The 23,467-nt window shown below is 42.6% G+C and overlaps 1 protein-coding gene across 3 annotated transcripts; it reads left to right on the plus strand.

Moving 5' to 3' along the window:
* The first annotated feature begins 27 nt into the window (after positions 1-27).
* On the plus strand, positions 28-21,020 carry LOC115564985 (uncharacterized). Of its 3 annotated transcripts, XM_089264948.1 has the most exons (10): positions 28-477; positions 1,493-4,814; positions 10,956-11,400; positions 13,358-13,537; positions 14,558-15,048; positions 15,951-16,354; positions 16,422-16,788; positions 17,302-18,705; positions 19,980-20,288; positions 20,322-21,020. In XM_089264948.1, the coding sequence occupies exons 2-10, from the start codon at positions 1,551-1,553 to the stop codon at positions 20,409-20,411; spliced, it is 6,954 nt and encodes a 2,317-aa protein (XP_089121074.1). In that variant the 5' UTR covers positions 28-477; positions 1,493-1,550; the 3' UTR covers positions 20,412-21,020. The 3 variants fall into 3 exon arrangements, with proteins under 3 accessions (XP_089121074.1, XP_089121073.1, XP_089121075.1); XM_089264947.1 differs by having other exon boundaries at positions 19,980-21,020; XM_089264949.1 differs by having other exon boundaries at positions 14,729-15,048; positions 19,980-21,020.
* Positions 21,021-23,467: the final 2,447 nt, after the last annotated feature.

A 23,467-nucleotide genomic window follows, 5' to 3' on the forward strand; every position in this document is an offset into this window, starting at 1 on the left:
TTTCGTTTGCGTTTGCTCAGTCAACTTCCGCCACGAAACGCGTTCGGACGTGCGTCTTAAGCGGCGATCGGTGAACGCTGAACATTGAAACCAACCCAAAGCCACAGACAGTCAAAAATTCACAGAATTTTTACGTAGCGCGTAGTAATTTCTGTTGTTTACATTTCCGCGTTGCACATGTGTATGTGAGTGTGTGCGTGTGACTGCGTGTGTGCTTTTGTTTTTGTTTGTGTCTTTTTGTTTTGTTTTTGTTTTTTTTTTTTTTTTTTTTTTTTTGTCGGTGGTGTCTTTCGCTCTGCATTCGCGCGTAACGGAGCGGCTATTAACAACTACCCCCGTCTCAGTCGCACTCGCGCACTGCTGTGGGGCAACATCCTGAGCGCAGGATGCGCTTGGTTGCATTCGCGCACCTGTTTTTCTGTGTCAGCCCAACAACAACAGCAGCAGAGAATACTTTGTGTCGAAATTTGTTAGCCGGTAAATATTATAATTTATGCAAAAATTAGAAATATAATAAAATATGCTTAGTTAAGTGGAAAATTCAACTGGTTGCTCGACCATAGGTCGCGTTACCTGTTGGGTAAATGTTTTCACCTCATTTTACTGTGTGAGAGTTTCCGATAAGAAAAACTCCCACATTTTGTCAGCGTATCAATGAAGCAGTCCAACACAATTTGAATATGCAAATTTTTAACTTAACAACCGGAACTTGTCATCAAATATATGTACATATATGTATGTATGTATCTACATGGATGTGTATATGTAGATACATGCATACATATATTTTGATTGCTTACATTTATAATGGTAGGAAATATGATGTAACATGCATTTTCTTTTAATGCTTTTAGACATTTTTCATTACTTTATTTTCAACTATTAAAAACAAAAATATTTAAACTAATTTTTTTTTACATTTAAATTGTTTGTAATATTTTAAAAAACATTACTTACAACTTAAGAATAAATTTTGGAAAAATATTTTCAAAAATAATTCAAAGATTTTTAAAGTGTAGAAAATATGGCTTAAATTTTCTTTTCATTCTTTTTAAAATATTTTTATAAAAGACTTTCTATAAAAATAATAAATAAATGTGAAATATTTAAAAAATTGTCATGGAAGTTAACTGTTCTTATATAGGATACAAACTTTCAAGTATTCCAAATACATTTTTCAATGTAGATTACATTTCTAAACCTAATTAAATTTTTTTTAGACATAAAATACGTATAAATGATTTTCCTTCAATAGGATTCGAGTGAAATGCACGCATGAATGAGGTTAGGTCGAAGCGTGCTAGACTAATTAGAATTGGAATGGGTAATGCACGATCTAGAAAACGTTGGGGTGCTATTAACGGTACTGTGGAAAGTATTTTATTGTCCGATAATTGTGTTTATTATTGATTCTCTTGTACCTCGTATGATGATGATGATGTGCTAATTTCTTCATTTATTGCTTGAACTAATTGTGAATTGCAATTCGCAGCTTGAATGACGATTGACGCTGTAGATGCGCATATATTGGCGCTGGCACGGCAGCAACTATGCTGATTGTGGACATGCTAACGCTGGCCTTAACGAACGGACAGAGCGTGCTGGAACGGGACAGGGAGCGGCAGCGGGAGCGGGAGCGTGAGCAGTGTGATGAAGCAGCGAAACGCAGCAAAATGACGGCAACAGCGATGGCTAATAAAACGCTTAGCAAACATAATGAGGATGCAAATTATAAGAGCAACAACAATAACAACAACAACAGCAACAATAACAACAGCAATAGCAGCAATAATGAGCATATTGCTGTTGCAATTGAGGCAGCCGCCGCGGCGGCAGCAGCAGCAGCCGCTCTGATTGCAGCGGGCAACATGTCTAACGGTGTACAAGGTTTAAATGTGGCTGCTGCTGCTGCTGCTGCTGATGGCACTGATGACGTCGATTTGGCATGCGAGGCACGCAGCTCACGAGTTAATGTTGCTGGCGTGCAATACAAGGCGCATTGTGCGTGGCAGCCCCAGCACCAACAGCACCAACAGCAGCAGCAGCAGCAGCAGCAGGGCGTCGTGCGGGGCTGGCAGGAGGCGTGCCAGTCAGCGGATAGCAGTGACATGCAAACACGGGCGCATGCGCGTGCTGAATACAGCGACAATAACCACAGCAACAACAGCAGCAGCAGCAACAACAACAACAACACAGGAGCGGAAGTTGTCAGCAATTGTGAGCGCGCGCAAGTCGAGCGTGAGAGCGTGAGCGTGAGCGCAAACGCAGAGCATGCTGGCCATGGCCAGCAACCACCCAATGTGACAGCAGCAACAACACAAGCCAGCACCAGCAGCAGCAGCAGCAGCAATGCCAAAGGCTTGGGGAGCGACAACAGCGACAACAGCGCCTGCTCAATACCTACAATTGGCAGTGAGCTTTTCAAAGCCAAACTCACAGTAGCAGCAGCAGCAGCAGCAGCAGCAGCAGCGGCAGCAGCAGCACCACCACCAACCGCAGCAGCAGTCGTCGCAGCAAGCGCAGCTGAGCAGCAGCAGCAGCAGCAGCAGCAGCCAATAACAAATTTTGGCCAAAATCAAAAATCGTTGAAAATTGTTGAAAATCTTGTGCAAATTGAAGATTGTAAAATTAACAAAGATATTGGCCAAAGCGAGCAGCAGCAGTTGCTACAGCAGCCGCAGCAGCAGCAGCAGAAAGAATTTTTTTTTACTACCAATAAGAACGACGCGAGCAGCGCAGCTGGCGACGACGCTGACAGCGAGGCGCGACGTACAGAAAAATTTGTGCAAAAAATTTGTGAAAATGATTTAAGTGTCAATTTTTTTAACAATTCGAGTGAAAATGTGCAAAGCGACATAGCGACAACAGCAGCAGCAACAACAACAACAACAAAAGAGTCTAGTGATAGTGACGAGCAATCATTGTTGTTGTTGTCGGTGGAGGAGGAGCAGCAGCAGCAGCAGCAGCAGCACCATCACCACCACCAGGAGGAGGTGCCATTGTCATTGCCATATTTGAAGCTAGACAACCGATGGCAGCAGCAATTGCCAGCGTCGAATGTTGCTGCTGGCCCTGTGCACGCGACTGACGGCAAACGTAACGAGCAATGCTCTAATCAAACAGAACTATCGAAGCACACTAAACAGCTCGACGATAGCAATGATCTAGGGGATAAGCAGGAGGCGACAATAGCAACGAGCAGCGCAACAAGCAGCTGCAACGATAAGGATCTAATTGATTTCGGTGACGATTTGACGGAGGATTTTGTGGCCAGCCAAAGGCTCAAGCGCTTACAGCATAATTTTCAGGGACGCGTTAACAGCAGCACCACCAGCAGCAGCACCAGCAGCAGCAGCACAGCCAGCAACAACAGCTGTAGTGAGGCTGTTGTAGTTGATGATTGTGTAAAGGCATCCTTGAGACAGCAACAGCAACAGCAACAGCAACAGCAACTAATACAACTAAATGCCAGCACAGCGACAATAAGCACAACAAAGAAACTACCCCCACAGCCAGCACTAGCAGCAGCAGCAGGAGGTGGAGGAGGAGTAGCAACACCCAAAGGCAACAGCAGCGCTTTGCAGGACAATAAAATAGTTGAAAGCGCGCTATTGGCCGTGGCCTCAGACTCAAGTGCAATACAATTAAATCGAAATTGTATACAAGACATTGCTAATGAACAAATTGCCAAAGCAAATAGCAGACAACAGCAGCAGGAGCAGGAGCAGCAGGAGCAGGAGGAGCAGCAGCAATTGCTGAATACGCAGCAAGAAATTGCAGAGCGCGTGCGCTGTGAGAGTTTGGCTGATAGCAGCAGCAGCAGCAGCAGCGAGAGTAGCAGCCAGGTGCTGATTGAAATTGAGACGCCAGCAACAACAACAACAGCAGCAGCAACAACAGCAACAACAACAGCAGCAACAACAACAGCAGCAGCAGCAATAACAACAACAATACGCAGCGCCTTTGTGCCCACAGTTAATGACAATAGCAACAGCAACAACAACAACAACAATAGTTACAGCTACAACAACAACAGCAACAACAATTGCAGCACATCGAGTGGCAATTTTGTGGCGTCACTTAGCGAATTCGATGTGCAACGCTTTGGCGACTATTTGAAGGCAGCGAGACAATTGCAATTGCTCGACATCAGAGCGAGCTCCGGAGCGCCGAGTGAGCCGCTGTCCGAGTGCAGCAAGCAGCGACGCGGCTATCAGTGTTACGACGAGTTGCTCGCTGAATTTGTTAGCGAGCAGCAGCAACAGCAGCAGCAACAGCAGCAACAGCAGCAGCAGCAAGAGCGAGTTGGCATTAGCGAGAGTGAGAGTGAGAGCGGGAGCGAGAGCGAGAGCGAAAGCGTGTGCCAATGCAATGAGTGCCTAACAGTTCTAGCAGCAACTTATACAACAGCAGCAGCGAGTGCAATCGTTAACAATACATCAACAACAGCAGCAGCAATAGCAGCAGCAGCAGCAGCAGCAGCAACAGCAACAACAATTGATACGACAGCAACAATTGCCGCAGGGAACGTGCTCAAGATGCGCGAAATGAATGGGCAGCTGCGCGGTCTGCTCAAGAAACCAAATCGTCCGCCGCCGGTGCGTAAAAATCGCGTCGTCTTCGATGAGACACGCAACGAATTCTTCGAGGCGGACTATATCATATTGATACGGGAGGATTGTGCCTACGATGAGGAGGACGAGGAGCCGTGCACCTGCGGCGAGCATGAGCTGGTGCGGCTATGCTGTGAGGAGGGCTGCCAGTGCAATTATGCGGTGAGTGCTGCTGATGCGGCCGATGGACGAACGCCACAGGTGAGTGTAGAAAGTTGAAAGAGTGAGGGGGTGGGGGGAGGGGGGCGTGATAGGAGAGAGTGTGTGTGGGGAAGTGGGAGAGTGTGAGCGAGTTACTGCTAGTTAGAAGTAGCTGCCACACACATACACAGATAAAGTCTGAGACACACACACACACACACACACACACACACGTACACACTCACACACACACACGCACACACACGCACACACGTTAAGCGGATTAAGCGACGAGTTGCACAAGTGAGCAAAGTTGAAGTGCTTAAGGCAGCTTAGGCATGTCTGTGTGTTGGTGTATTTGTGTATTGGTGTGTGTGACGCAGCACAAAAGTAGGCAACACTCAGACAACCAAGCATACACACACACACACACACACACACAGAGTGAGAGTGAGAGAGAGAGACGGAGAGTTGCGTTGACAACCAGCTTAATAGTTGAGCATTAAAACACATTTTCCATTTGCTCGGCATTTTCATAGATTTTCTTCGAGTTTCCTTAATTTTCGTTGATTCGCGCTCACAGCCAACTTCATGCCAGGCTGTCAGAGAACAACAACAATCTATGCCTAGCCCGTTGCTGGCAATTATTTCGGAAGCTTTGCTTCTATTTCGCTTGTCAAATGCGGGATTTGAGCTTAAACTCTTGCCAAATATTTTACAGAGTATTTATGTGCTCTGCACTTAACATTTAACTCGTCTGCTGTTAAATATTTAACATCATCGCTGTACGCTGTAATGCTCATGTTAAATATCCAACAGATTGTTTAGAGCTAAACAAGATCTATACAGAATTTAAGCATTTTCTCTTGAGTCGTTAAGGGTGGAACTCCTCTACATACTGTACTCTACTCTACAATCCTCTACAATCCCACTCTACTCTACTCTACAATCCTCTACAATCCTTTATAATCCTCCTCTACTCTACTCTACAATCCTCCTCTACTCTACTGTACAATCCTCTACAATCCTCCCCTACTCTACTCTACAATCAATTATCTAGTCTCTTTGGTCAGCTCTCTTATCCTCTTGTTAAATATTTGACAGTTTGTCTTTGGCTTTATGTGATCTACATACATTTCAGTAATGTTTTTTGTATTGTAACTAGATTAAGGTTTATGATAATAGAGCTCCCTAGGCTCTACTGTATAATATTTAGCCTCTTTGCTCACCTCTCCCATCCTCTTGTTAAATATTTCACAGCTTGTCTTGGTCTTTTAATTATAATGGTAGTGCTGCCTCTACTATTATCATTCTCTCTCTCTCTCTCTCTCTCTCTTTCTCTCTATCTCTCTCTATCTCTCTCTCTCTCTCTATCTCTCTCTATCGTCCATAATATTTCCCGTTCCTTTGTCTGTTGTTCTTTTTATTAATTTTATGTTACGTCCTTCTAACTATTTTTTGTTTTATCGCTTCTGTTTCACTTGTTCCATTGTTTTAAGGCCTTAATCTACCTATCTATTTTTACTCTTTAAACGCCTTTAGGACCTTAAGTCCTCCATTTTCGTTTTGTTATAAACTTTACTTAAGTCGAAGGTTTTAGTTGGCAGTGCCTAAGTTTTTTATACCCTGAATCCGTTGAAAATGGGAAATCATTTAAGTTAACTTTCATTTTATATTTACCCTAATCTCTATAAATAAACCTTAGAAGGTGTTGCTCAACTCCATCTTGATTCAGTTTTGACTCTGATTTTAGTCTTTCGATTTTAGTCTTCAGTCTTTTCAATTTCCCCTTTTCAATCTCTAGTCTTTGGTCGTCACTCCCTTAGACTTTAGTCTTCAGAGTTTAGTCTGTAGTCTTCAGTTTGCCTTACTTCCAGTCATCTTCCTTCCTGTCGTCTTCATTCTTCAGTCTGTACTCTTTCATCTTCAGTCTTTAGTCTTCTATCTGTAGATTTCAATCTTTACTCTGCCAGCCAAAGTCTTCTCTCTTCAATGGTCACTCTTATGTCTTTCATCTTAGACTTTAGTTCTTAGACTTCAGTCTGTAGTCCTTTCATCCTTTCGCCCTCTTTTCCATGTTCTATGTCCCACATTGTTTTCCATGTTCTATCTCTCACGCAACCTTTTCCGCTTGCTTAAAATATATATCATTATATTTATGTATATACTCCACCTTAGCCTCGATCCATGCAACACTTTCACCTTCACCCACTTTGCTGGCCATTTTGCCCCACTGTGCGCTCTGTCAATTATGAGCAACAACAGAAAACAATTGTTCGACTATAATTGAACAAAGTTTTTCGTGCCATATTTTGCTTTGCACTCCATTGAGCTGAGTTTAATAATCTATACATAGATATATATGTATATGTGTGTGTGTGTGTGTGTGTATATGCATTTATTATTTCATATCCTGTTTCCTGGCTGCAGTTTTCACTCAGCTCAGCTCAGTTTGGCTTGGCTCAGCTTGCAGCTCGAGTGGCTCGAGTCAAGGCAAGTCAAGTAGCAAAGTTGCAAAGTTGTCGTAGTTGTTGTTGTTGTTGTTGTAGATGCTGCTAGCAAGTTTGTAGTTAGCTCGAGTCTCTAACTCACACCACCACGACTTCGTTATCCTTGTGCAAGTGGTGTATAAATCACTTAAAAACTTTTACACAAAATGCAGCTCAAGTGACTTGCAGCACGTTAGCAACATTGTTGCATGTGTGTGTGTGTGTGCGCGAGTGTATTTATATATATACTATATGTATGTATATATATCACTGATATATTGTTTTATGAAATTGTGCCTTTTATCGTGATGTACGCGTTTCATGTTGCTAAGGACATTCGCAAGGTTTGCTGCGACAGCAACTCGCCTGCTGTCTACTCTCTCTCTCTCTCCCTCTCTCGCTCTCACCCCTCATTACGTATACGCCATGCACTCTTTAAGTTCTTTCTCTCCTCTCTCTCTCTCTATTTCTTTTTTTCTGTTGTTTTTGCCTTTGCATCGATTCTAAGCGGCCCTCGAGCTGCGTTTAAATTTCAATTTTCTGCCACATGAGCGTCACTTGAGTGCGCCTCTTTTTTGCTTATCTGCCATGGCAAATGTCCTGCTGGCACACACACCCGCACTGTCCCACTGTCTGTCTGTCTCTCTGTCTCTCTGTCTCTCTGTCTGAGTGCTTTGGCCAGAGTGGGTGGCCGCCCAATGCACTTGACTTGGCGCTGCTCAAGCATGTGGCAAATGCCTAAGATTCCTCGCCTCTACCAGCCACCCTCTCTCTCTCTCTCACTCTGTCTCTGTCTCCTTCTATGCCCTCGGTGTGTGTTGTGTGTGTTGGCTCTGAAGAGTTTAATATGCATTTAGTGTATGTAACAAGTTTAGCAAACGCGTTGCATAACCCAAACGGAACTCGAGCTGCAGACAATGGGAAAGGCCAACAAAACGTGTTGGGCGCAAAACTGTTATACCACATGTCAAATACTCTCACAGGTATATAACAGTTTGACACATATGTATGGGAATGTATTCAAGTGGCTTGTGAGTGACAGCAGACTAGGATCTATGGTTGCCAGAAGCACTAGTGGAAGGCATAGAGTCGATACTGTTATACAATTTATCAGAGGCTCTTATAGTTATATAACAGTTGATATATGACATTAGGCCATCGCAAAAAGAAACTATTTAGGCATAAGCATCAGAGACTAACGTGCAATCGACACTGTTATACAAGTTTGTAAATACTTTTACATACTATATAACAGTTTAGTTTTAACAGAAACTATTTAGATATAAACATCAGTGACAAACGTGCACTTTTACATGTTATATAACAGTTTGTTTTGATTTATTCAATGCAAGAATATACATAAAGAGGTAAAGCTTATGAAGTAGGCAATTATAACACAGGAAAACAGTCAAAAGAAACTGTTATACAGCTTATCTGGTTATATAACAGTTAATATACAGTATATAGTAGTGTAGTAGAAGCTGGAGCTTCAATAACAAGGGAAAACTGTTATACAGCTAAGCAAATCCACTTATAAGCATTAACTGTATGACAGTTATGAGAGATCTATTAACATAGAAGTCTTTTTTAGTATACAAACATGGAGCAAAGCTTGTTATACAGCTTACTTATTAATCTAAGTGATATATAACAGTCAAAATATTTATATAATTTTTGGAGATCCAACGAGTGCTAGATTATGCTATTATGGGATATATCTAGAGACTATTAAAAAGTTTATAGCATACACCTAAGGGCGTATAACAGTTGACATCTATCTTTGCAATGCTTAAAGCTGAACTTAAACAAATTCAGTTGAAATTTTGGCAGCCGAAATTCAACAGCTTGACATAAGATCAGGGAAATAATGCATGGAAAGAGAGAGGCTTGATATGTATATGTATATGTATATGTATATGTATATGTATATGTGCATATTGCCAATATATTTAGCCAAGATACCTCCTAGCAAATTGCGAATTCTCTCAGGTAAATTGCAAAACAAAAACCCACAAGAAAATTTGACAATCTTTATGGCCAAGCTGCGCTCTTACGACTTTGCCGTTTTCCATTTTCCATCTGGCTTTTCCCACACACAGACACACACATGCAATCACACACACACATGTTGTAGCATTTCCTCAACGTTATGTGCGCGGCTTTTCGCTTTATGAGGCACTGCTTGAAGAAGTCTACTAAATAGAAAGAGAAGAAACTTCTTGGCAACTCGATTGCCTTGCCCCGCTCGACCTGGCCCAGAGGCAGAGGTAGAAGAAGAGGCAGATGAAGAGGCAGATGAAGAGGCAGAAGCAGAGGCAGAGACAGCCACAGCGAACTTTTGGCCTAGACTTTGTTTGCAATTGCAAATGCATTGTGTTAAATGTACTTCTATTTGCACTTACAAATGCATGTGTGTGTGTGTGTGTGTGTGTGTGTGTGTGTGTGTGTGTCTGCATATGCATGTGTCTTGTCCTTGGTCTTGTGGCTTGTGGCTGTGCTTTAGCGCTAGATAATCAGCTAATAGGCGGCTTTGCAAGTTGTAACTCAAAGAGAATAAACTGTTATACAACTGTCATACGACTGTTATACGCGTGCAGTCAAACATTACTGACTCACAAGGGCACTAAACAAATTAAACTTGCAAACAATTATTTATGAAATTGTTATATTACTGTTATACACCTGTATTTCACATATTTACAACAGAATTCACTTGGCTTAGCGAAAAGCCATATGCAATTAACACTTAATCAACTGTTATACAACTGTTATATTAGAGCTGAAGCACGTTCATGACTATATAATTAACAGCCTGTCAAGCGACCTCTAAAACTGTTATACAACTGTTAAGTCACTTTTATACGCTTTCAGAGCAAACAAATTCTACTTGCCCAGAAGAATCTGAAAACCGTATTGCACTTTTCTAGCTGTTATACAAGCGTCGTAGAGCTGCCACAACATTGAATTGTTATGTCAATTATTATATTGTCTAACTATAATGACAGTAATTAAGCGCCGCACCGTACAAGTGTTATACTCAGGCAACGGTCACTGCCTTATGATTAGTTTCCTGCACAGCCGCCGAGGAGACTTAACACAGATTTATGAGCGCGCACAGTTCATCAGCCAGACAGCCACCCACACGTGCATACACACAAACACACACACACACATATACGTGCATGTTACACCCCCATGCCGTCTGGCTATAAAACTCAATTAGCTTAATTTGCGAGCGGGTGCACAATTACGTGTAGCTAGAAGCCTAGTTGCCTATAACTTACTTAGTTAGCTAACATCAAGTTGATGGTACAATTGGAAAAAATGGATGAACACTGTCAAAAGCTAAAGATCAGGCGAATTACTTGAGTGTTATACGCTTACTTAAGTGCTCATAGGAGAGATAGTTAAAAGGTGTCATACAACGTTATACAACTGTTATATAACTGTTATACAACTGTTATATATCTGTTATACAACTGTTATACAACTGTAATATTGCTAAAAATACAACTGCTGCTTTAGTTACACAATTATTGTAAAACTGTTATACGACTATTATACAAATGCAACACAACTCTCATACTCTCTCATAGCCCAGTGCCACTCAATGCTCGAATTTCTAAATGATAGCTCCAAATATAAACACATTGAAAAAGTGTTATACAGCTGATTTTCCGAGTGTAATTCGACTCTTTGATCTATTTTGCAGAGCCCCAAATTCCAGCCGCCCATCGACTTTGTGGACGATGCGGCGCTCAGTCCACCGGATGGCTACAAGGACAACAGCTTGAAGAATACGCTGGGCGGTGCGCTCAGTGGCCACATCTTTGGGGCGCAGCATCTGCAACAGTTGCAGGTGATACAGCGTCTGCAGCAGCAGCGTGCCGCAATGTTGGCGGCGCGCAACGGCAATGGCAACAATCAAGTGCCGCCACCGCCGCCGCCTGTGGGCAGCGCTCAGCAACAGCAACAGCAACAACAGCAACAGCAGCAGCAACAGCAGCAGCAACAACAGCAGCAGCAGCAACAGCAACAACAGCATCATGCCACATCCCAGCAGCAGCAGCAGCAGCAGGCCGATGAGGACCTGCAGGGCGTTTGCACTGAGTGCGCCGAGTGTGCCGAATGCGCCGCAAAGCAGCTACAGGATGCAGGTAACTGCGCCAATGTCCTTTGGCTTTTGGTTTATGTTTCGCTGGCTCCGATGCAATTAGCTGGCCTCCCTTTGGGCGTGGCTAGATGGATAGCCAGGCAGTGCGGGGGAAGGAGGAGGGGGGGGGGGGGCGGTGCCCTTTTGGGCTTTGCCTCCATTCAGCAGCGTTCTTTTTCGTTTGCCTTTGTGTAATCTAATCATAAATTATTTATGCAAACAGGCTCCTCGGCCGGCCATCAGCTGGGTCTAGACCGCGCCAATTGGGTGCGAGCCATAAATGCGACGCCATTTTGATTTTTTATGTCGCAGCGACGGCCCATGAAATTTAATAGCTAATTAAATTTCATTTAATACGACTGCCCCAAGTTCTAGGAGGGGAGGGGGCAATCGCGAACCATTGGGGATTTAAGGCTTAAGATGACTGTTATACAAGTGTTATATAACTGGCTTATGTGACTGGCTTATTTGCCATTATATCACTGCTGCTGTAGACACATTTAATTCGACTTTAATTAATCTTTTATTTTACTTATTTAATCTTGTATACAAGAGTTCAAAGACAGCTATGCAAATGTCGTCGAACTGTTATACATATGCTATGCGGTTAATATATGTGTATATAGCTCACAATTAACTCTACAGTAGTGCCGTACATTTGTATAACAACATATGACTCGCATAAAATTAGTAATATGCAAGTGTTATACATCTGTTCTACGGTTATGATAGAATATATAAGACATATCATACAAGTGTTATATATTTATTATATAACTATAATACGACTGTTTATATAGTTCTATATAAATATTTCACATCTGTTATACGGTTGTTATAAAGCTTTTTAGTGACTAGCATTCAACTAGTGTTATACGATGGCTACTGTTAGCTGCTATACAACAATGATACAATGATACAATGATACAATTATACAGCTGCTAGCCAGACCATATACAGTTAAATGTTAAATAGCAAACAACTGTTATACATAACATTTCGAGGGGAACTTAACTTTAATGCTATAGAATTTCTATTGGTACCTTAATGAGGTCAATCCAGCTCAAATCGCCTTCGATTTCAGACTCAAACCTTATAGACTTTCAACCATAGCCCACACTTGCAACACTTTGTGCAACAATCTGCAGTGAGTTCATGGCTAGCGAGCATTAAGAACGATTGCAAGGCGGCACATCGTAGGCCCGCATTGCCGCAGACGTCGAAGTTAACAATGGTTAGCAGTTGATTGATTTATGGAAACTTAACTAAATGGATAAACAACCGAAAGTTTTGTAGTTGTTTATGGCTTTGCTTTCTGGGTTGCCCATAGAAGGATATGAGAAGCGACACTTTTAGTGCGGCAGGCAATGGGGTCTATGTATATACATATATACTTTTTTACTTTGTTAGGGAACGGTCTAGGCTCGATGTTTACATTAATTTTGGTCACGCTTTATTGATTGGCAAGCAAAAGGGAACTCGTGTGTCGCCCCCTCCTTGAACACTATTTGTTGCGCCTAACGAAGCGGAATGTGACCCACCCGGTTAACATTCAAAGAGCCAGCGAACCAACGACGAGCCGACGGAGCCACTGAACCACTAAGCCACCAAAGTTAAGTCGAGCACCGGGGCATGGGACCCGAGCTTTGGCCGCGCCCTCGTCTAAGAGAGCAATCCTTCAAGCGCGCTTCCGCCGCAACTGGCATACTCCATATAACAGTATTAGCCCTGCAAAGGCCCAGTCGAATATTTGAAATCAATTAAGCAATTAAATAAATCAAACTTTACCTTAAAAAATGTGAACTTCCGACATCGTGCTATAAACTGTTATACAAATGTTTATACATTTGCCTAGCTCTTGCAGCTGGGCCTAGCCCTGGGTACCTAGGGCTGCCTCATTAATAACTCAATCAATCATGACATCATTTAATATTCTCCCCCCTCTGCCACTCCCTCCACAGAATGCAGCGCCGCCCAATGCAACGAGGAGCTGACGCCCATTGGCGTGCCAGCCGTGGCACTGCTGCCATTGCACACCAGCTCACCAGAGCGTCGCATCACGCAGAAGGAGATCATCGCCGGCGAGGAGCGTCCCAAATATGTGCTTCAATCCCAATACAAGCCCGCAGCGGCAGCAGCAGGTAAGCCCTCCCAATTCAGCCCAAACAAATTCCTCATTAGCTTTGCCTATCGCTGCATATACTCGCTATACTACATGCATCGCTGCATCCACTTCACGCCACTCGCCCAGCACCCAAACCCGAATTAGCTCAGCATTTGTTTAGCTCATTTTATGAAATATTCCTGCAATTAGCATTGAGCGGTCATAGCACAGAGCAGCAATTCCATTCATCAGTCGTTGCCTAGTTTCCAAATTATCATCTCTCAATATAATATATGGCTTAACATCAGTCAAAGTAATTCCCTCCTGGAGCATTCATTCAATTTGGACAATTGGCAGATTGCAGATCGAAAGAGATAACGAAATTGATTAATCATGCCATACAAAGCGATTTGTGCATATGTTATACAACTGTTATACAGCTGAATAACATTTTCTCATGTGTTATACAATTGGTGTATACGACTGTCATACGACAGTTATACAGATGTCATAAATAATTGTTATACAACTGTTATACGACTGTTATATTGATGCTATACAGTTTGTAATCAAACCTAAATGACTGTTATACAACTGTTATATGACTGTTATACAACTGTTATATGACTGTTATACAACTGTTATATGACTGTTATACAACTGTTATATGACTGTTATACAACTGTTATAAAACTATTTTATGACTCTTATTCAGATATACAATTTGTGACCCATTGGTTGTTGATCTACAGCTATCAAACATCTGTTATACACCAGTGAGAGTATCAATGTAACTAACACTGCACACTGAAGCTGCAGCCAAAGCTGCTCGCAATCAATCGTTCGACCTCGCTCATTCGTCCGCCCATCCACTGCTCTCCCAACTAACCACGTTTGTCTCTTTGCCACCTGTCAATGCAAATCTGTTCAATGCTCTATTTCGTATAACAATTACAATCAAATATGCCGCTCGCTCTGACTATGCCGTATGTGAATGATGAACTTCGTGCGCGCGTGTGTGTGTGCGTATGTGTGCATGTGTGTAAATAAATAACAGTCAAAATTAGAAAGGATTCGGGCAGTAGCAGCAAGCCCGCCGCAAGCTCTAGTCCCGGTTCCGTTTCCGTAACCGGTTCCGGGTACGGCACCAGCCTGGTGCCAGCAGCGGGCAGTAGCACAGCCAAGAAAAAAAGATTTGTTGTTGAAACTATTACCACTATGACCACAGTGACCGAGCGACGCATCATACGCGAAGCGCCCGAGGATCTGGCTGCAGCCAACTCAACTGGCACAGGAGCTGGCTCCACGCCAGCGGCGGACTTGCTGCCACCGGCGCTGCCGGCCAAGGCAAGCGCCACAGCAGCTGCAGCAGCGGCGGCGGCGGCGGCAGCGGCAGCAGCCACTGCTGCTGCTGGCTCCGCAGCTGGCTCCGAGCAATACGATGAGGAGAAACCGCCGCCCATACCGCCCAAGGAGCTAACAACGACCACACAGATCAGCGGTATATTGAAGGGCGGCAAGCTCTGGAAGCAGGACTCCATTTCGCAGGTGAGTGTAGTGAAGAAACAATCAATCAATCAATCCATGTGAATAATGAAATAGGGCTTGTCAATTAGTCAGGTCAATCAACTATTAATAAATGTAAGTCTATTAATGTAGGTCTCTCAATCATCCAAGCTAATCGTCTAGCTATGAAGTCAAGTGCATCAGTCGTTCAGCAAGGCAAGGCAATGAAGCAACTAGATACTCGCCGAGTCAATCAATCACTAAATGAGTCTGTTAGAGGTAGACGTATGGACGTGTATATATTAAGACAGTCAATCAATCAGTCGATTTTACTATTAGGCAAACAGACAGCAAGTCAATCAATCAAAAGATATATCCATCAGTCTTTTAGGTGGTCAATCAAGCAACCAGGCGCAGGCAGTCAGTCAATCAATCAACAAACAAGCTAGAGCTGCGTCACTCAGAGCTGTAGGCAGTGAGAACTGTGAACAATCATTCAATCAATCAGAGAGTCTCCTGTCAGATAGTCTGTCAATCACCAAACTGATCAGAGCTGTAGATAGTCAGTCAATCAGCAATCTCATCAAAACTGACGTCAATCAAAGCTGTAGATAGTGTCAATCAGCAAACTGATTAGAGCTGACGTCAATCAGAGCTGTAAATAGTCAGTCAATCAGCAAACCGATCAGAGCTGTCGTCAATCAGAGCTGTAAATAGTCAGTCAATCAGCAAACTCATCAGAGCTGGCTTCAATCAGAGCCGTAGATAGTCAGTCAATCAATCAGAATTTTATATAGACAGAGCTAATCTGTCTCCTGTTAAACAATCAGTCAATCAGACAGTCAGAGCCGTCGTCAGTCAATCAATAACTTCAATCAATCAGAGACTTACAAACACATAATCAACAATCTAACAATCATTTCCATCTACATTTCAATCACCAGCAATCGGATGACCAAAATAACACCACCTCAGAGGATGAGAGCGGCGCTACGAAGCGCTCGGTGCGTTTCGTGACCGAGGATCAGGCGAACGCCGGCACCGATGGCGATGGTCAGTCGCTGTGCGGCGAGCTGGATGACAGCGAGAACCAGATCAACGAGCTGATACCCATTAAGAAGCACTCGACACTGTTCAATAATGCGTTGCGTCCGAATTCGGCGGTGCGCCAACTGTTTCCCAGCGTCTCGGCCCAACAGGCGCCGGTGCTCACCTCGGAGGCATTGCGCGCCTTCGATGAGTCGAAACGTGCCGGCTGCCTAGTGACCCATTTGCCCGGCAGCTGCGGCGACTCGGACACCTTGCGGCGCAGCATGGAGCGCAACATACTCCGGCGCTCCCTGATCAAGTGAGTGCAAGCGACGCTTAGGCCAACTAATCTGAGTTTTCATGTTTTTCCGCCGTTGCCATTGCAGGAAAAAGGCCGTCAAGTCGGACATTTCGCTGGAGGAGCGCATAAAGCAGCTGACCTGCGACATTGATGAGGATCTGGTCGAGGAGTTGTCGCGCGGCGTTGCCGATGCTGAGCAGGATCAGGATTTGGCCAGCGATCGCGACTGCTCGGAGCTGGCGCAGCGCGACAGTCCCGCCGGCGAGGAGAACCCCAACACGCTTGCGCCCAAATTCATGAACGGCGAGAAGAGCTTCTCGCCCAGCAGCTCCGTCTCCAGCTCGTCCAGCGGCTCGTCGGCGTACAAGAAAATCGCCGACATCTTCAGTCGCGACAAGAAGCAGGAGAAGATAATGGAGCTGGAGGAGAATCCTATTGTTATCATACCACAGGTGAGCATACTTTAGGAGTTGGAGGGGGAGGGAGATGAGGATTGCAGAGAAGGGCAAGCTTGCTTAATGCATAGAAAGGAGATGTACTTTATAGACAAATGTTTATGAATGAGTTTTTGGTTGTATTTCCACTGTTTTACAACTGTTATACAACTGTTATACAGCTGAAAGTCTTAAGATTACTTGTTTTTGGTTTACTAAACAAGCCTACAGAAGCTTGGAAAGCTTTATGATTCCTTTGAGTTTATAAAAATCACAGAGAAAGGCAAGCAAACAACTGTTATACTGCTGTACAGCTCAAATATTTTATTGTTCCTGTTATACACATGAATATAAATGTCATACCAGCGCTTAAAAGCTGTTATACAAGTGTTATACAACTGTTATACAAGTGTTATACAAGTATTATACAAGTGTTATACGTCCGAAAATATGAAAATTAATGGTTATGCGCTTTTTAATAGTAATCTATTCATCATTAACATTTTTCATCTTCATCTTCCTCGTCCCCAGGAATGCCGCTGCCCGGCTGCACCAGACCTGGGCATGGGCATCCAGGTGCCAGTGGTGCACACACAAATCCATCGAACGCCGCCGCGCCAAAACGAGCCGAAGCGTCAATTCTTATCGACACTGGCGCCGCTGACTGCCTGCGTGGCCGGCAACAAGGACGATCTGTCCTCCTACTACACGCTGGCCGCAGCGGCGGCTGCCCATCAGCATGGCCACTCGGCGCATGCGCATGCCCACTATGCGGCCGCTGCGGCCGCAGCTGACTACAACATGAGCCAGCTGCTGGGAGCGGCGGCGGCAGCGGGCGTCGGCGATGCAGCAGCACAGCAGGCGGCAGCTGCTGCGATGGCCGCACAGGGCTTGGCCATGGGCGGTGGAGCAGGCGGCGGCGGAGCTGGCGCAGGAGCTGCTGGTGCGGGCGGCGGAGCTGCTGGCGGTGGGGATGAGGCACGCAAGGTGGCGCCGGATGTAATTGCTGGCACACCCGGCCAGGAGACAACACAGCAGGACGAACTGGCCGCCTTTGCCCAGGCGGAGGCCAAGCGCACGGAGCAGCTAAAGAAACGCTATACGGGCGTGGAGAGCGCATCGCAGTCGCAGTCGCAGGCGAGCAGCGACGACGATGAGCAGAACGATTATGGCTTCAACAAGCGGCCCTCGGTGCGCGGCATCAAGCCCAAGTTCAGCTCCACCAACGAGATTCTCGCCCAGATGCAGGAGCAGCTCACTCAACAGATACCCACAACGGTGATCAGTAGCCAGCCGGTGCCGCAGGCCATCAAGGGCTACGCCATGCCCAATCAGCCCAAGCAGAATCCCTCGCCGCAGAATGTGCCACAGCAGCAACAGCAGCAGCAGCAACAGCAACAACAGCAGCAGCAGCAACAGCAGCAACAGCAGCAGCAGCAACAACTGCAGCAACAAATGGCCGCTGCGCTGCAGGCGAACACCATAGCGCAGCAGAAGACGGAGCAGCGCACCTGGAGCTTCTACAGCGAGAGCGGAGAGCAGCAACGATTTCCGGTGGACGCGGCGGCAGCGGCTGCCATACAGCAGACCTACTATCAGACGCTGCCGGCTGGAGCCATGTTCCGGCAGACCATGATACAGCAGGGCGCCGCCGACGATGCCTCGCTGCTGTATGCGGCGGCGCAGAACTGCCAGAGCGTCACGGCGACGGCGACGGCAACGGCCATCGAGCAGAGCAAGCACAGCAGCTACAGCAGCCACTTTGCGCGCAGCCCCACCAGACGGCCGGAGTCGCCGCCGCCGTTGCGTAACTATCATCAGACGATGGTGCTGATACCCTACAATGCCGAGACCTATTCCCAGTTTGCCACCAGCAGCAGTGTCGATCCGAAGCTGGCGCACATTCAGCGACAGAATATACTCGAGTATCAGCAGGTGAGAATGCGAAAGAGAGAGAGAGACAGAGAGAGGGAGTGGAGAGACAGAGCAAAATAGAGATGATAGATGGAGTAGAGAGTTGAAGAGAGAAGCTTAGAGTATGTGTGGAAGAGAAGGAGAGAGATGCAAGATGATGCAAGAATGCTAAGGAGGGAGATAAAGAGAGAGAGAGAAAGGGAGAGTGAGAGAGAGAGAAAGAGAGAGAAGGAGGGAGAAGAGATAGTAGACAGGGCAGAGAGCTAAAGAGAGAAGCTTAGAGTATGTGTGGAAGAGCTGGAGAGAGAGAGAGACACAGGCAGAGAAATAGAGAGAGAGAGGAGAGACAGTGAAAAATAGAGGTGATAGATATGGTAGAGAGTAAAAGAGAGAAGCTTAGAGTATGTGTGGGAGAGAAGAAGGAAAGGGATGAAAGAATGCCAAGGAAGGAGAGAAAAAGTGGGATTAAAAGAGAAAGAGAGAAGGAGTGGAGAGATAGTAGACAGGGTAGACAGTTAAGAGGAGAAGATTGGAATATGTGTGGAAGAGAGGGAGGGATACACAGTCAGAGAAAGAATGAGAGAAAAAGAATAAACAGTTGATAACAGAAATAAATTGATAGGTATATGTATATATGGAGAGAAATATATTTGAGAGATGACAGAAATATAGAGCGAAAGACAGTGAGAGAATGAGAGAGCGATAATGAGAGGCAGCGCAATAGACAAAGAGATAAGGAGGCAGAGTGCGAACGAGATATACAAAGAGAGAAGGCGAGATACTATGAGGGAGAGAATGCCAGAAAGTACAACAGAGAGATAAATATAAAGAGTCTGAGAGAAGGTGAAAGAGAGGTACGAAATGAGAGAGACGGAGAGAAACAGCGGCTGAGAGCAAATAGAAGGCTGAAAAGGAGAGAGATGGGAAGAAAAGAGAAGAACAAGAATGTTCTAAAAAGCAACGAGTTAGATGAAGGGAAACGTAGAGAGACATAGGGAAAGAGAGAGAGAGAAAGGAAGGGAAACAAAGAGAAAGACAAAAGACAGGGCAGAGAGTGAATGACAAAGAGAGAGAGAGAGAGAAAATGAACGTTTGAGCTGCATAGCTATTGGTAGGTAAAGATAATGAAAGACAGAGAAAGGTAAGGTAAAAGGGATTAGTTGTAGCGTATAGATAAATATAGAATCAGAAAAAGTTGTAGCACACTTTGGTCTTACAGGGCATGTTGTAGTCTAGTATGCCGACTTTATAAGAATTGAATTCAAATTGATCTCTTCTCTTTCACTTTGCCCCAGGTAACACAGCAAACGATTCGCGTGCCCATTGGCTATGCACTGCCCGGCATGCAGTTGCATGTGGTGAGTGGGCGTGGTCATGCCGCCCACTACGCACAGCATCCGCAACAGCATCAGCACCAGCAGCATCAACAGCAGCAGCAGCAGCAACAGCAACAGCAGCAGCAGCAGCAGCAACGTCTCATGTCGCAGCATTATCAATTCGCAGCAGAGGGCGGCATGCCGGGCTTTAGCGAACGGGGCGTGCCCGAGGGAGCAGCAGCTGTGTCGCACAGCGATTGCAGTGCCATGGTCTCGCCGACAGGCGGAGTAGCTCAGCAGCAGCAACAACAGCAACAGCAGCAGCAGCAACAGCAGCAGCAGCAGCAGCAACAGCAGCAACAACAGCAGCAGCAGCAGCAGGGATCCGTTTATTATGCGATGAACGTATGACCCGGGCTGGAATAGTCGCTGCCAGCGGCGGTGATTGTTGAGCGCCGCCAATGTCAACGCGTCGAGCTGTCAGCGACTTCAGTGCACTTGGGCGGCGGCGGCGCTGGCCTGGGCTGAGCCGCGCCCACAGTTGAGAAGCAGTTGAAATGAAGTACCAGGAGGGGCACTCGAATCAAAATGTGAACATTGTTTTGCTTTTCTAGTTTTGGAATCGTTGTTGTTGAACGCATTGATCCTAGCGAGCATCACACTTGCTGTCTCACTCACTAGCTATACCCCTCTCTCTCTCTCGCTCTCACTGTGTCTGTCTGTATTGTGTCAAGTCGCTTGAGCAACACTGCACATTTAGTAAGGCTAACAACACTAAACACTAGTATTAGCAACGGCAAAGAAAATACTCGAAAAAAAAAATGAATTGAATTTAAATATGAAAAAAAAAGCAAAAACAAACAAAAAAATATTTATAGAAAATAATAAAAAAAAGGGAATAGATTTTGTTTTTAAATTAAAACGCAGCAACCAAAAGTGAAAGAAGAAGAAACCAAATAAAGTCCATGAATTTATTGACATCATGCTGGGTGCTACAAATGCAACAAGATAAAAGAGAGAGAGAGAAAAAAAAAAAAAAAATACCAAAATGTTAAAAATTTAATCAGTATCATTTTAAGTTTTTTTTTCTTATTGAAAACTTTTTTTTTTAATATAAAATTTGTTTAAATTTTGTGCGCTTTATGGAAGAAAAACACGTTTGCTCAATGCATTTGATTTTAAGTAAAAATATAAAAAAAAATCTATATATATATAAATGAAATTAAATTTATATTATAAATTAAATATATTATATTGAATTATATATATTATATATATTTGAATGTAGTGCAATTTTGGTGCTATAACCAATCTTTCCTCTCACCCAAAAAAAAAAAAAAAATATATATATATATATATATATATATATATATATATACATATATATATATATATAAAAATTACCAAAACAAAATTATGTAAACTTCGCTGTCGGGCGTAACCGACTGCATAATACTTGTTCATTGGGCAAAAGATAATTTGTTGAATAATATAGCTCCAAAATTATACATATATATATTTTTTTTTAATTTTAAAAAACTCTTGTTATCCGGGTAGCCTCTATGGAATATAAATTAAGACCTCTGGACCTCGACTTTGAACATTCATTCATATTATCCGATTTGGCTCTATAAAATATGGTCTACAGTGCCAAGGCTAATCTAGATCGATAATACCTTCCATATGTATATAGCCAAGAGCTATATATATAGGCGCAGTTGGTCTAGGCTCTAGTCTCTAGTGGTCTCTCCTTTAAGGCCCCCAATACACCTCGAATACACATTCATAAGAGCTTACCGATATAAACTAAGTTTTAAATACATATAGATAAACCCAATATGCTCATCTTTTGCCAAGTGAACGAGTATTAAGATAAAAACAAAATTATACAAAAATATATATGAAAATTGTGTTTTTTTTTTCGCGCTATTAATTAACTTAATATGCAAAAAAAAAATTATATCTAGCGACTATATATTTAAGTATTTATATATTAATTACAAGCATATATATATATATGTATGTATTTTTTTTTTTCAATTTAAAATTAATAATTATAATTTGAATATAATTTTTGTATATTTATTTTTTACTGTATAATAAAAAATATGGAATCTATATGCATATATACATATATTTTTGAGTTATCAGAAAAGTTTGAAAATAATCTATATATACATATATATGTATATGCACAGGTCTATATGAATCGGTAATAGCATTTGATATACTTAGAACAACGAAATAATGAGTTCATATAAATAATTTCCATTCATTTCTTAAGCTAATGCTACACATTACAAGCATACATATGTATATGTATCTATATATATCCTTATATATATATATATTATATAGTATATATTGTTCAACAATTTTGTATTAGTTCTGCAAAGGGTATTTGTAGTTCGAGTAGGCATAAAGAAAATGCTTTTGGTTTGAGTTAGAATTTGAAATCTTTGTTTTTTTTTTTTTTTTTTCATTCGCTACAATGCGTATATAGTATATACATACATATACATATATACATATATATATATTTTGTGAGCTACAGTTTGTTTGGGTTTCATAATGAACAGACATATACATATATGCACGCACACACCTATGTGTCTGTGTGTGTCTATGTGTATATGTATATGTATATGCTATCTATTGTATCATTCGTAAAAATCATTTACTTCTAAGGGAAACGAGGAAAATGGAAAAACCAAGTGCCAAAGCAGCACGAAAACGAAAGAAATATTTTGCTTGTTGGATTCACTTGAAACAGGTATAAATGGAAAATTATGAAAATTGATTGTATGCAAATATACAAGATAACTATATGCTAGTATATATAGTACTCACAAAACGAAAATATAATAATAATAATGATAATGAAAAGAAAAACAAACAAAATAAGTTGAATAATATTATTTTTAAACGAAATCACAAATTGCGTTCATGTCTATATATATACTTATATGTATGTATATATATATATTATAAATAATATCTACTACAAAGCAGCACAGAGACAACGCGAAACCCGAGTTAGTTAGAGCTATCGATATATATATATATATAAATATATATAAATAAAATATTATAATAAAAATATAGAAATTTAGTTGTAGAGCTCGAATGCTAAACGAAGTTAGTCGTATAATATATAAAACAACAAAATATACCAAAGCAAAGTAAATAAACAAATATATTGTCGGGAATAAACAAAAAATATTGAAAAACGGATAAAACGAACATTTTTGAATTGACAAAAGCAGCGCGAATTGCATACTTCAATATATATACATATATACGATATATAGGCATATGTGTGTATATATATATATATAGAGAATATACATTATATATGTTTGTGTTTTTTGAATTGTCTGAATATCAGCTAAAACTAAATTTTTTCTATGCAAAATGTAGTTGAGAAATTATATAAATTAAATATATATATATATATATATATATAT

This window comes from Drosophila navojoa, chromosome X, assembly GCF_054131105.1.
Source record: "Drosophila navojoa isolate 15081-1374.11 chromosome X, UAZ_NAV_1.0, whole genome shotgun sequence".
Lineage (NCBI taxonomy): Eukaryota > Metazoa > Arthropoda > Insecta > Diptera > Drosophilidae > Drosophila > Drosophila navojoa.

Coding starts and splice junctions, on each gene's coding strand:
- LOC115564985 (XM_089264947.1), top strand. CDS start 1,551: ATGCTGATTGTGGACATGCTAACGCTGGCCTTAACGAACGGACAGAGC. Junction 13,538..14,557: donor GCCCGCAGCGGCAGCAGCAG/GTAAGCCCTCCC, acceptor AATAAATAACAG/TCAAAATTAGAAAGGATTCG. Junction 18,706..19,979: donor ATATACTCGAGTATCAGCAG/GTGAGAATGCGA, acceptor ACTTTGCCCCAG/GTAACACAGCAAACGATTCG.